At 38.4% G+C, this 15,044-nt stretch overlaps 1 protein-coding gene across 1 annotated transcript in view; it reads left to right on the top strand.

Annotated features, from left to right (window-relative positions):
- The first annotated feature begins 4,551 nt into the window (after window positions 1-4,551).
- LOC127644083 (FRAS1-related extracellular matrix protein 2-like) overlaps window positions 4,552-15,044 on the top strand; it is a 38,523-nt gene continuing 28,030 nt past the window's right edge. The window contains exons 1-2 of the mRNA XM_052127101.1: window positions 4,552-9,580; window positions 9,752-9,841. Of these exons, the coding sequence (XP_051983061.1) occupies window positions 4,552-9,580; window positions 9,752-9,841 (5,119 nt within the window). The remainder of the gene's footprint in view (window positions 9,581-9,751; window positions 9,842-15,044) is intronic.

Consider the following 15,044-nt stretch of genomic DNA (forward strand, 5'->3'; position numbering starts at 1 on the left):
TTGCAGCTCAATGCTGAGACAGGTCGCAATGAAAACAAACACACGAGTAACAGAGGAAATGTGAAAATAAAGCAAAACAACAGAGAACAGAAAATAGCGAAGTAGGCCTCAGATGCCATGTTCATTATTAACAGCAGCATTGTGGGAAAATAACATTGCTATGGAGCTGCTTACTGACCAAACCGCTTGTATACAGTAGTAAGGAGCACGCCATTTACAAAGTGGCTTATAAAAAATAAATGGCTTCTGACCATGTAAATAAGCTGTTACAATTTGATACAATTTGACAATTTCGATCCCTGCATTATGTCATTAAAGACAGTTCTACATTGTTGAGCCAACGTGGTTCGAACAATGGATGTACGACATAGTTTCTAGGGTTTCGGGAAACAGTCGTGATTAGCTAGTTAGTTTCTCTAACGATGCATCATACTATAGTGGCTCAGCAGTGAGTTATGCCGTTGTACAGGAAACGCACCCTTGCCCAACAAGGCAACACTGGCTCAACCAATGCAGTGAGTTTGGAGTGGGACTATGTGTTTTTTTTATTGAACTGATCTTGTATACCTAAATAGAAAGCCAATAAAAACAGGAACAGTGTGGTCCATCAGGACACCTATGTAACCCTGTATGGTTCCTGTGGTCAGCTGAAGGATAGAGGGGAGTCTGGTTAGGACAGAGGGAGGGGAGATGGAGGAAAGGTAGCAATGGAATGTTGATGTGACTGCAGCGCAGGAGAAATGGTGTCACTGGGCAGAATGCCACCCCTCTTCCAGCTCACCATGTGCTTGATCAAGATGCGATATTATCCTAGGATCCTCTATTTATACTTTGTGTGTATTTACAGCAGTGGATGATTAGGATGCTGCAATGTGAGAAAGCAATGTGAAAATGTTGCCGTCCCTTTTGGAAAAGAGTTATTCTAAGGTAGAGAGAGTTTTAGCTGATGCTGGAATAGCTGAATAGCATAACTACCATGACTTTGAGGGCTTGGTCCACTGAACCTTCCCTGAACTAAGCCAAACAAAGGTTTTTGGAAGAATATTTCAGCTCTGTAGGTCCATACAATGCAAATTATTGGGTGCCAAAATTTTGATGCTCCAAAAATCACACAAAGGCAGCATAACCATAGTCCATTAGACTCCAGTGGTTAAATCCATATCTTCAGAAGTGATATGATAGGTTTTTCCAACAGATCAATATTTAAGTCCATTTTTGCTAGAAAGTTTTCTCTGCATGAAGAATGTGAATCACCAAAAACACAAGACGAAGAATGTGAAAGTTAAAGTGGAGATTGACTGAGCAGGGAGGAGAATTTATTGTAAAAATTGACTAAAATATTGATAAGGGTTATGGGTTGAGTGCTGGTAGCGGTTTATGCCAGTAATCTATGTATCCTGGGACAGTGATGCATGGCCTTGTCTGCTGGCCGCTGGGACGCTGCCATACTTCACATGGTTATGTGTCAGATGTAAGGCTGGGACTGGGAGGTGTTCAAGTGTGATAAGGGTATTGGACATGGGAATGAGGATGCAGTAGTTACAGAAGTCTAACCCTTGTCTTTTTTATTACATGCATCGCAATCCTCAAATGTCTTCACTAACATTAATTTGGCAGCATTTTATACCTCTTATATGTCTTTGAGAAAACTGTGTCAAGTGGCCAATGTCAGCGCCAATTGTTCAAAGCTGTTGCAACCAAAAATGTGTATCTGAATGAATAACTTTTCTTTTATGCAGTCTAAGATCACCAGGATATATTTGATGCAATTAAATTAACTGCTATGATTTTCAGATCAACAGTACATACATTTAACTTAATTTGACAGAGTTTAAATGTATAGTGCTGTACTGGCTGGTTTCCAACCAATCAATCAATCAATACTACACTAAGTGTCCACTTTAGGTGCTTCACTGTGCATCATTTACGAGTACACCAAAGGTTATTTTAGCAAAGCAACAAAATAGAAATGGACTCATCCTGCACCCATGGCATGCTGTGTATTCCACGTATGCTAACAGTGGTTTTTCACAAGTGTTGCTAAGAGTTGCATAGTGTTGTTCCAAACATGTATCAGAATAAACAGAGTGGCCTTTATTTTGGTTCATGTTATTATAGACATCGTATAATTTATTTGTGGAATGGTAGTTTTACAATTTGCATTAATTGTTAAAACCTGTATGTGTACTCTCCAAGAACATTTAAGACTTTTGTGTTCTCCAAGAGTTTTCTGGTTTGCAGTGTGTTTAAAGGTCGGGAACATATTGAAAACAAACCCAGGAATTTATGCTTGGGTATTTTAGAACACTTCCTATCCATCAGAATGTTAATTCTGAAATAGTAGCAATATTCATAAACTCTAATATTTATTTTATATATGTATAATTTACTTTAAAAATATTATTATTACATGATATATTTATTGTTTTCTAAACATATATTAATTCCGATCAAGGGAACATTATTCTGTATACTGTGATGATCCAGGAGCATAGTTAACCAGTAAAACATGTGTGTATTCTGGAACACATTTGTTGAATTCAGTTAAGCTTAGTTTCTTAGTTCTCATAAACTAGGAACTGTCTGATATCTGAGAAAACTTTGACCAAAAGAAAAATATTATTGGTCATTTAATCAGATATGTGAGATGGATCAATTTCCATATATCCATCTGAAACACTGCTCCATAAATGGAAAGAGGGTATTTATATCTAGATGCGGCCACAGGGTTTCCATGCACAGTATGTATTCTCAAGTATCCATCCTGATTCTCACTTCAGCGGAGTCATGCTAAGCTGACGTCGCAACAAAAACATGAACAAAATTAATCAGTGTTTTGAATGCTCTCCTCTTTTTAGAATAGGCTACTAAGTGGCACCAACACTAATTAAATATGTAAATTAATCAATACAGCTTCATAATAGAAGGAAAGCTATATGTCCTCTTTTTTGCAATTGATGTAGGATGCTTGTATTGGTGCCCTAGATCATGTGTCACATTAAAGGATAAACTCTACATACTTCTGACAGCCATAGGGGATTTCCATCCTCATCCACTGAATGTATTTAAAATCTCATCCCCAGTGACTGCAATCACAAAAGTTATATTTGAACTCTCTAGAAATAAACTTATATGAGAGGATTTTTTAGGCAGGCAGCAGGACATCACGCCTCTTAGGATCACTTTGAATCAAGCCATAGATCAAATTGCTAATGGTTGTCAAATGAAGTGTCATTAAGAAATGTGTCTAAATATATATTTCAATAGCTTAGTGCTGCCATTTATTACATGGATTTATGTTTAGTTGTAATCACAAGGAATAAAATATTAAGAATAGGGTGAGAAATAACAGAAATCAATGTTTTTATTATTTAATATAATACAGGGTCCTTGGGTGCCCTCTGTCCACCTGTTAAGCCAACTGGACAAGTATTGTGTGGCTCGACCTTTTGACAGTACCATAAGGTGACCCCCCAAGTTAAGCATGTGACCAGAGTACATAATTTCACCTGAATAGAGCATGAGTTTGATGTCAGTAAAATTAATAAAAAGAAAAAAAAATTAAAATATAATTGGAGACCTGGAACACATTGGAAAATGTCAACAATATTTTGGAACTACCTTAGGGATGGGTGATTAATGAACCTTTGAAGAAATAAGACAAGGGAATAAGATGGGGAACATTATTTGTTTTATATAAATAATTTATGAGATGCCAAATTGCAATGTCCAGGTGACAGCTATATACATTTCTTATTTTATATTGTATTTTTTCTGCCACTCTAACAGAAGCCGCTGTCGCTACTTTATTCAGCTACTTTTTCTTTTGACAAAGTTTAAAAGAATTTACATTTTTCAGATTTTGTTTTTTTTCAACAACAAAAAATATCAGTGAAAGCTTCATTTATTCTTAAATGAAGAAATGCTCATGAATGAACTTCATTTTCTTGACAGTGAAACTTTAGATGCCCTGGCCTTTTTTCTTATAGCATGACAATAAAGCTCCTGATCAACCACATATTCCTTGAAGCAATTACCACACATATCACAAATAAATGGCCTATCAGAAAATGATTAAAAAAAAAAAAAACTGTGGCTTTCTCAGTTTTATCAGTGAAGATGTTTTTATTTTTATTTTACTGACAATTTTGGATCTCTAGAAAATCTAAGGGACTGGAATTTCTTTACTATAGTCCAAGTAACTTTTATCCTCTAAGCCCCTGCCTTGAGTGGCTAAAGAGGGAGAAAAAGGGAGGGCTAGAGTGAATGCAATGCTTTGGGGGGTTGTCCCATGTGCTGTCTTAAATTAACCATGGGAGAGGTTGGACTGAGGGTGGAGCTTTGCACGGTCACTATCTCCTTTGTTAAGGATTACCTGCAGTGCTTCAGTAAGTTGGCTGCACTTGTGCTTTGTGTGGAGGACATAGAGAGAAGGGAACATAAAGCAAAACCTTAAGAAATCAAGTGGACTGTCCTAAGTTTTACGTTGACACTGTGGTGCATCTGTTTTTGCAAGCTCCCTTTAAAAGTGCAGTGCAACTGGCTGTAGTTATGGCTGGTTGTCTGCAAAGAGGAAGGCTGTGTGCAGCAAGAGAACATCTGAAGTGCATCTTTGTATTGTTTTTATTACAATATTGTCTCTCTATAGTGAATGCAGATCCTTTCAATGAAGCTTTTCACCACAGACACCGATCTGGACCTACTGCTGAAACAATCTTGATTGCCAACAATGGGATAAGAGTTCCCTTTGGACGCTCTGTGTATCTGGACCCTATCAATGACCTTGTGACCAAAGTGCATGCAGAAGACCGCTGTCACATTACAGTCCTGGACAATGACCCACTGGCCCAGAGACCTGGAATGCTAACACCGAAGAAGTTTCCCTGTGCTTTCGGAGCAGAAGAGGTGAAATACACTCACTTTGGTTCCCGAAGCCCTAGCAAGGATCACATAAAGCTGCAGTTGAGGTATGACTCCCACACAGACACTGTGGTGGTTCCTTTCCTTCTTGAAGTAGAAGTGGTATTTCAGCAACTGGAGATTCTCACTCGTAACATGCCTGTGGTTGTGGACACGCTCAATGGGCTAAGCAACCCAATTGACAAAAAAACCTTGGCGTTTGCTTATGAAGATGGTGTCACTAAATGCAAGATAACCACGTTGGTTGGTGCAGGCAAACTTCCCAGGTATGGCACTCTTACTGATAACTCAGTTAATGGCCATATGATTAATTGTGATGATTTTCTTAAAAAGGGAATTAAGTATCAACATACTGCCACCACCAACTCTCCTAACAGAGACTATATTCCAATGCTAGTGGAAGTACAAGATAATGATGGTAATACTATTCAGCAGGAGCATTTCCAAATTATGGTTAGAATAAAAGAGGGTACTGAAAATACACCACCAAAGCCTAGCTTTATATCTATGATGATGATGGAGATTGACCAATTTGTAATGACAGCCATTACGTCAGATATGCTGGCAGCTGAAGATGTTGAATCAAATTCTGATGAATTAATATTTAACATAACAACTCCCCTGAGCTATCAGCAGGGCTATATTATCAGCACAGATGATCAGAACCAGTCAATCACCTCTTTTTATCAGAAAGACATGAAAGACCTGAAAATTGCTTACAAGCCTCCATCTGAGGATTCAGACATTGAAAGAATTTTCCAGATCGAATTTGAAATTGTTGATACTGATGGAGCAGTTTCTGACCCTTTTGCTTTCATGATTGTTGTGAAACCAATGAACACTTTAGCTCCAGTGGTGACCAAAAATACAGGACAACAGCTTTTTGAGGGTCAATCCAGACCACTATCCAGCTCACAAAATTTAGAAATCAGTGATGAGGATAATCTTAATGAGGTGAAGATTACGGTAGTTGATGGCTTAAAACATGGAGAGCTGAAAGTGTTAGGGTCTCAAAGAAACTTTTTCACACCAGCTGATCTGGATGCTGGCATTATTGAATACCAGCATGATGGAAGTGATACCTACAGTGATAACATTATATTTAGAATGACTGATGGCAGTAATGAAGTAGAGTTTTTATTCCCCATCACAATTGCCCCAACTGATGACGAACCCCCCATTATAAATGCAAACACTGGTATTGTGCTATTTAAGAATGAAGTGATGCAGATATCCCCCTTTATCCTGAGTGCCACTGACATTGACTCAGAGGATTCAACCATTAAATTTATATTAGAAGAGCCACACTCAGCAATTGGTGAGCTGCTCCTCAAGCAGGTGGAGCCTCCTCCAGACCCATCTGCATGGAAGTTTAGTGCAACAGATGATGTGTTTGAACAGGTGGTGGCAGAATGGTTTCAGCAGGATATTCTAGATGGGAAACTGTTCTATCGTCACAAAGGACCTCACAGTACCACCACTTTGATCGACCAGTTTGTTTTTAGAGTCCAGGATGACAATGACCCACCAAATCAATCAGGAGAGCACACATTCACCATTAAAATCCATCCTGTGGATGACATACCTCCAGAGCTTTACCCTGGCACCATGCTACACATGACAGTAAAAGAATATGAGCTAACATATTTTAACAAGAAGTTTATACGCTACACTGATCTGGACTGTGATGACAGGGAGCTTAAGTACACTATCATCAAGCCACCTACTGACACAGACGAAAACAATCCTGTTCCTCTCGGTGCCATTGTACTGACTGACAGTCCTGACATTAACATCAGTGAGTTCACGCAAGCACAAATTAACCACCATAAAGTGGCATACAAACCCCCAGACCAAGAGCTTGGTATTACTCCAAAAGTTGTCCAGTTTACATTCACTGTAGAGGACACTGCTAGTAATTCAGCTGATGGAGTTTTTACAATATTTTTACAGCCTGTTGACAACAAGCCCCCTATAATTACAAACACTGGTTTTACTGTTCTGGAGCGAAACACCTACATAATAACCAAAAATGAACTTGATGCCTCTGACCAGGACACTGAGGATGAGAATATTAAATTCACTGTGACCCAGATTCCCAGATTTGGGCAGCTGCAATATTTAGGAATTGACATGTCTAATGGAGAGACATTTTGGTTGGAGGACATTGAAAACAGTCGGCTGGCCTACATTCACAGTGGTGAAGAATCTCTTCATGATGTCATTAAGCTGGACATTAGCGATGGCTTCCATGACATGCCCATTGTTGTCAAGGTTAGCATCAAGCCTGTTGATGATGAAACCCCAACTATCATGTTACCAGCAGGTTTGTTAGGGGCTTCAATTGATGTACTTGAGAATGGTGCAACAGAAATCACCAGTAATGTCATCCAGGGTCATGATGAAGACACAGATGACCTCATGCTGACTTTCATAGTAGAGGAGCCTCCTAGGCTAGGAGGAATAATGGTGAGGGGAGCCCCTGCTAAGCGCTTCACCCAGCAAGATATAATCAATGGCGTGGTTGTCTATGTTCATACTAGCGGTGAAATTGGCCCTATCAAAGAGCATGACTCCTTCAACCTAACCATATCGGACATGTCAGATGAATGGGTTGTTGGTGGCAACAAAGTCCAAGGGGTCCGTGTCCATGTCACCATCCTCCCTGTAGACAGTGTTCCACCTGTTGTTAATGTGGCTGGCCAGTTTGTAGTAGTAGAGGGTGAAAAAAATGTTATCACATTGGAGCACATTCAAGCTGAGGATATTGATACTGATAATGATGATATCTTATGCACTATAATTGTTCAGTCCACGTCTGGCTATGTGGAGAACATCTCCCCAGCTCCTGGGTCTGAAAAATCCAGAGCAGGTACTGCCATCACTGCTTTCACTATTAAAGATGTTGGTCTTAGCCACATCTATTATGTCCAAAGCATTCACAAGGGTGTGGAGCCAGTGGAGGACAGATTTACATTCCGCTGCTCTGATGGCATTAACTTTTCAGAGAGGCACTATTTCCCCATTGCCATCATCCCGGCCAACGACGAAAAGCCAGAAATATTCATCCATGAATTTGTCGTAATGGAGGGGATGAGCTTGGTTATTGACACTCCTATTTTGAATGCCGCTGATGCAGATATCCCAGGTAATGAATTAGTTTTTGAAATCATTAAAACCCCTAAACATGGAAACATAGTCCAGCAGTTGAGCACTGAGGCCATTTCAGTGGTGAAATTTTCCTTAGAGCAGATTAAGGAGGCCTCTAATATTGTTTATGAGCATGATGACTCAGAAACCAAGGAAGACAGTTTTGAAATTAGACTCACTGATGGGAAGCACACTGTTGAAGGGAAGGTTCTCATAATGGTCATTCCTGTTGATGATGAAACCCCAAGAATGGCCATCAATGATGGACTGGAAGTAGAGATTGGAGAAACCAAAGTCATAAGCAACAGAGTTCTGAAAGCCACAGATTTGGATTCTGAGGACAAAGAGCTAACTTACATTGTCCGATTTGGCCCTGGCCAAGGATACCTCCAGCGTATTACCAAACATGGATTCGTCATCGGCAACATTAGTATTGGAATGAATTTCACTCAAGATGAACTAGACAAACAGTTGATTCAGTACGTTCACACAGGCCAGGAGGGTGTCCGTGACCTACTAAAGTTTGACGTTACTGATGGAATAAATCCCCTCATAGATCGCTATTTCTACATTAATATTGGAAGCATTGATATGGTCTTCCCTGATGTTATCAACAAAGGTGTGACCCTCAAAGAGGGAGGCAGGGTCACATTGACCACAGATATTCTCAGTACAACTGACATTAACAGTCCAGATGAATATCTAAGTTTCAGCATCACTCGTGCCCCTAGCAGGGGACACCTAGAAAGTACTGATCTTCCAGGTGTGCCCATCTCAACCTTCACTCAACTGCAACTAGCTGGCAACAAGATCTACTACATCCACACATCCGATGATGAAGTGAAGATGGACAGCTTTGAGTTTGAGGTGACAGATGGCTACAACCCCGTGTTCCGCACCTTCCGTGTATCCATTACTGATGTAGACAACAAAAAACCAGTCCTGACGATCAATGAGTTGGTGGTAGGAGAGGGAGAAACCAAGCTGATCACACCCTTTGAACTGACAGTGGAGGACCGTGACACTCCAGACAACATGCTGCGATTTATAGTTACTCAAGTGCCAGTTCATGGTCAGCTTTTGTTCAATGGAACTAAAGTCATTACAACATTCACCAAGCAGGATCTAAATGAGAACCTCATTACCTACAGGCATGATGGTACAGAGACAAACGATGACAGCTTCTCATTCACAGTTACAGATGGAACTCACACTGACTTTTATGTTTTCCCTGATACTGTCTACGAAACTCGCAAACCCCAGATGATGACAATTCATATCAACACAGTGGACAATGGGGTGCCTCAAATTATTGTAAACAAAGCAGCACCATCCCTTAGGGTTCTTCATACTGGGCACTTAGGATTTCTGATTACGAGCAAAGCTCTAAAGGCTGAGGACAGAGATAGCCCAAATAAAGTGCTTAAGTATGTTGTGACCAAGACCCCTTTTCATGGCTTTATCATGAATACTGCCTTGGGAAATGATAGCATAAAGTCATTCTCACAGGGTAAGTTATGTTCTTAAACTTTCTGTTTTCTCAAAAAAATATTAACAAAACCCATTACATTTATTTTCTCATTATATGCAATATTGACTATTGTATAGATATCTGTCTTGATATCTCAAATAATTAATCTCCAACTTTTATACTCATCTCATCTTTCCTCCCCATCATTAGCTGATATTGATGAAATGAAGATTTGTTATGTGCTTCTTGATGGGTCCAATGCCACAAGTGATACATTCTACTTCACAGTGGAAGACAATGGTAAGAAAATCTGATATTTTTCTTTTACTAGTCCCTATAATTAACTGAAAGCATCATGTGTCACTAAAACTGGAGTTGGAATTCCAAGGCTTTCAGTTGCTCAATTAATTTAATTGCTGAGGGGGATTCTTTTTGGGTTGCTGTTAATTAGGAGAGTGTCTATGTACAGTGCAGATTTACTATTTATAAAAACAATATTTATTAAAATTGTATTTATACAACTTGAAAATTGTACTATCTGGTCAAAATACCTAAAGCTTTCTGAGTTTCTGGATTCAAAGCCTCTAAGCAGCTAAGCTTGGGCCTTGATCAGAATGTATGAAACATCTTCAGTAGACCAATATTATTAAATAACTGGTCTGGTAAATAATATATAGGCTATACAAATGTGTGAAAATGGTTTAGGGAAGGTTTTCATGACAGTATTAAGTTACCCTTACGACAAAGTTATTGCAACCCTTTTCTTTTTAAATCTTTCTTTGTAATTAAGTTTTGTCAAGCAAGACAAGAAATATGGAGAGAGGCCTTCCAGCAAAAGAAAAGAACAAAGGGATTGAGAATCCTTAACATTTTAGGTAGCCTATTAATATGCATATGTATGCAGTAAAAATTAAGAATTTATTTAATCTCCCTTTTTGGTTTTGGTTTTGCTACGTTAAAAACTCATTAGAGCCCAGTTGACCATTTGTATGAGTAACTGTGTGAGGTTTGGATATTGTATGTGGCCTGTTGTTACAAACAGAAGCTCAAAGAATGTACACACACACACACACACACACACACACACACACACACACACACACACACACACACACACACACTCAGACAAGACAAAGGGAACAATAATTAAACAAAGAAACATTTTCTACTGGGATGAGTCTGGACAAGTTGGTATAGCTTTGGTGGTCAGCAAATAAAAGCTCTTGGCTGAAGTGCTTGGAGATTTGTTTCTGACTGATGTGGTTTCGATGTCTGAGTACTTCCCAGTAATTTAAAACAAGGCTGTTGTTTGGTTGTCTATGATTTTAATTTACTTGTATTTTATTCTCAGTGTTGTTGTATAATTCATATAATTAGCACAAATCAGTTTGATTGGTTGGAATTCTTTGAATGTAAATTGAAAAAGAGTTGACATTTCCCTGTTAGCAGTTTAATTGATGGCACTTTAACTGCACAGTATCTGGAGCATGCACTAGGGCTGGCACTACATCCCTTTGGCAACATTTCAGCTGGAGGCAGTGACTGCTATGAGAGCCAGTGAAAGATACACATTTTTAGAGTCTTTGTCAAAATGGTAGAGACAATACCATTCAGGAATAGAAAACTGAAAAGGCACTATTTACGTATTTGTAACTTTCATGAGAAGCAAGGGCATAAGGAAGATATTAGTGCTTGTGAGTTCATTTTACAAACCTCAGATATAAACTAACTTTTCGATTAAATCTATGCTTGATTATAGACTATAGTGAATGCAAAACAGGTTTGACAGCTGAATTCTCACATCTGAAATCCTGTCTGCACTTCCCAAAAATGTACATGTATTCTCACTTTTTTTTTTTCAACTTAAACAATGGTCTAGGGCTAGACGAAATGGCCAGAATGTTATTACAATATTTTATTTTTCATATCGATCAATATTTATATTTATCACAATGTACATTTCATAGCAGTAATGGGCAAGGAAATGTATTCCACATGTTTGTTAGACCTCAAGAATGAATGTTAACTTAATGAGTGAACTCCATAGGTTAAGGGACCTTTTAATTTGAAGTTCAAGATGTGTACTTTTAGTTTAGTTTAGGATGTAATACTACATAGTTACTACATAGGTGTCTTTTCACCACAATTTCATAGTCTTCAGTGGACATTTGACATTCCTCATGGTCATTAATTTTTATATTTCCAACCATGTTCTTCTTCCTGGTTTTGGGCCGATGCGGGTCTACTATGGAACCCCTACATTATGTAATTTCTGTAACCTAAAGTTGCATTCCATTAAATTCAAAAGTCAGATTTTCCAACTTTCTACTAGGAAAAGTGAAATGGAATGCCACTTGAAGTTGAACATCCACTGTGGAAACTTGTATGGAAATCTTCATCTCTGATTTTGCCAAGATGCAGTCATGTGACGTCACACGAACATGTCCGCACCCAGGTAGATGTTCAAAGTTAGGGATAAACAATACCTTTAATTAAATAACATCCATCAATTAATCAAAGTTTCTACATTACATAAAAAAAGCTATTTGCATATTACATTACTATTTTCATTACATATTACAGCTTGTTGAACAAATGTTTGCAGAGACAGGTGTGCAAAACATGGTAAATCACAGGTATACTCTCTTTTGATAATCGTACACCTGTAACACAAATACTAGCATTGCAGAACTTTTTATCAATTGGGTTGCTAGGAGACATCTCTGTCAACAGTCGAACACCTGCTAAGCTAACAGGAGCATTGCAGATTTGTTTCCTTACACGTCATATTATGAGCATCTGGCAATGGAATGCCTTAATTGCAGAGATTGGCGATTTCAAGCAGGAATATTCCATATCCAACTTTGAATGGAATGCAGCATTTGCCGCACATTCGCCACTGGTAATTTTCACATGCAAATGAGGCAAACTTGCTTGTTTGTTGGAGGTTCACCACTACCAGCAAAGAGCTGTAAACGTCTGGCAAACATCTGTGGCACATTTGCATGTGAAAATAATAAGCAGCATATTTAATGCAAATTTGCATCTAGTTTAGATTTATTTCCCCTGATAAATATTGAGATCCTTTTATCACCCAGCCCTAATGGGGCCTTGGAGAAAAACAAATATATACACACTCATATGTTACAACAGTATACATTAACACACATATCCATATATAGGTCAGCCTTTTCAGGGCCAGAGGGGTGAAGATGAGGTGGGAAGAGGGACTTGGTGATATGGATACTAGTAGAATGCTGTCCTCAATATGACAGTTATGTGTGTGAACGGATGTATATGTGCAGTGTGAAGCAGATGGTAATATTTTAAACAGTTGTCAGTTTTTGAAGAGGTGGCACTAATTATGGTGTTAATAGAGTGTATATGTGGCTTTATTTAGTTAATTTCCCATTGAGTTTGCTGCATTAATACCCCTAAAACCTTAATTTGGACATCATCCACTATTTTATCATGTTTCTTGATCTAATCCAATATTTTAAAGCAAGACCTACCTTTTGATTTGCTGAAATAAGGTGGTCATAATATACATATTAATTGGTATTAAAGTTGATAAAATAGTTGGCTCTCCAAATTGTTTAAATTTTTAATGAATTATACATAAATAGTTTTATTAGTATTTGTAGACGTGTACAGTACTTATTTATCCCTGATAAGAAATGTCATGTTTTTATTAAGAATTTTATATATTTGCTGAGAGTCAAATGCATTAATTTCATGTGGTAGATGAGGAAAGCATTGAATAGACCTTTAGAAGGAAATATGATTTTCTTTTATTTCCATGTCTTTCACTGGCATACAGTCTACAGTAATCCATTTTGCAATCAAGTTTGTCAATCTATCCGAGGTAGATTAGGGGCTGTTTACATAAAAGCCCGTCCTTATTGAAGCTTTCAGGACATGATAATTTGCTATATTATAACAGGTTCGGTTTTATGCTTATTTTTTTTAAACTTCTATTTGCTGTCAGCATTCAAATATTTCATAGGCCTATAAAATACAAGCATAGGTATCATAACAGGAGTCACGTTGTATATTAGAGACATAACTCATATGCAAAGCAACAGTAAGAATGTTATATGATCATTAGTTAGATGGTGGAATGCATTTCCTCTGAGACTTGTGTCTCCAGCTACGTTGACCCAGTGTTAGTGTGGAAGTCACTGCAGACAGAGATCTGTGTGTGTCAAGAAGAAGAAATCTGCAAACAGATCTTCTTTCAAAGTTCAGTCTATGCCTGGCTGTAACCCAAAGGAATATATGCTGAAAACCCTGGGGCTTCCCCAGACTTAGTTTTTCTATTGAGAGCGAGATGATGGATTAGATCATGCTGCTCAGTTGGGTTTGGATTTTCTTCCCTCATTTTCTCAAAAACTTTAAGTTCAAAACTGTAAGTGAACAGTCAGGCAGCTTAAGCATAGTCATTTTTTTTTGTCTTGGGTAAATCTAACTATATGAAAAAAGATCAGATTGTTTCAACATTTTTTCTTTTTCATCTTCAATGTCAACACCTAATCTTTGTGTTAGACATGTTAGTAGCCACCAAAAGATTTACTGCTCTATGGTGCCAGTGGCCACCGCACCCACACTAAACCTTGCAGCCAGTTCTCTGTCATCCTAGATCTTCCTTACAACCCTTAGATTTATGGAATTTAGTGAGCATGCTGAAGGATATGATGTATGGTTCTGGGGTTATTCTTATCACTCACAGATGGCAAAGTTCTTCCTGTGCCTTGTGATCTGAGCTTTGAGATCACCCTGCGGTTCCTTTCCTTCTTAGGTGTACTTTCTCTGATCTCTCTATCTCTCTCTGCCTGCCATAGACATCTTATTCGACTGGTGTCAAAAGGGATGTGGCTTGTCTGTCATGCCATAATTCATCACCCTGCAGTTTGGGGATCAGGTGCCTGGCTTTCACAGAAGTCACGTGGACAAGTACAGTACCTGCCAGTGTCCAGTTGTCAAATATTTCCCTTGTGGAATGCCAAGAATTGCATGAGGTGCCTAACATAGATTTCTAAGCTTGGTGCATGTGAGATGCCATTATTAGATGTAGAGGCAACAGCAAAAGCACCTCAGGTCAGATAGACGTGACCCATATTTGAATATCAGTTTGAATTGAGCAGTTGGGGTAGCTTTTGAAGCATGGTCATACATTTTCATGTCTGGGGGCCAAAAACAAGGCAAGTTTAGTCTTGCAATTATCTGGTACTAAATGTTGATCTCCTCTCAGCATTCTCTCCCATGACTATAGTTACTATGTTGACTTGTGAAGGTGAAGATGGACAGAACTATCATAATTTACAACCTAAACTATTATGTAACACTTTAACAAAGATTAATATATGTTGTAAAATGTATTGTTAGTTCATGATACCTAATTAATTAAATAATGTTAACAAATGGAACCTTATTGTAAAGTGTTACCAACATTTAGATCAGGGGTCGGGAACCTTTTTTCACTAAGGAGCATTTTACATTTTTG

The sequence above is a fragment of the Xyrauchen texanus genome, chromosome 5 (genome assembly GCF_025860055.1).
Source record: "Xyrauchen texanus isolate HMW12.3.18 chromosome 5, RBS_HiC_50CHRs, whole genome shotgun sequence".
NCBI lineage: Eukaryota > Metazoa > Chordata > Actinopteri > Cypriniformes > Catostomidae > Xyrauchen > Xyrauchen texanus.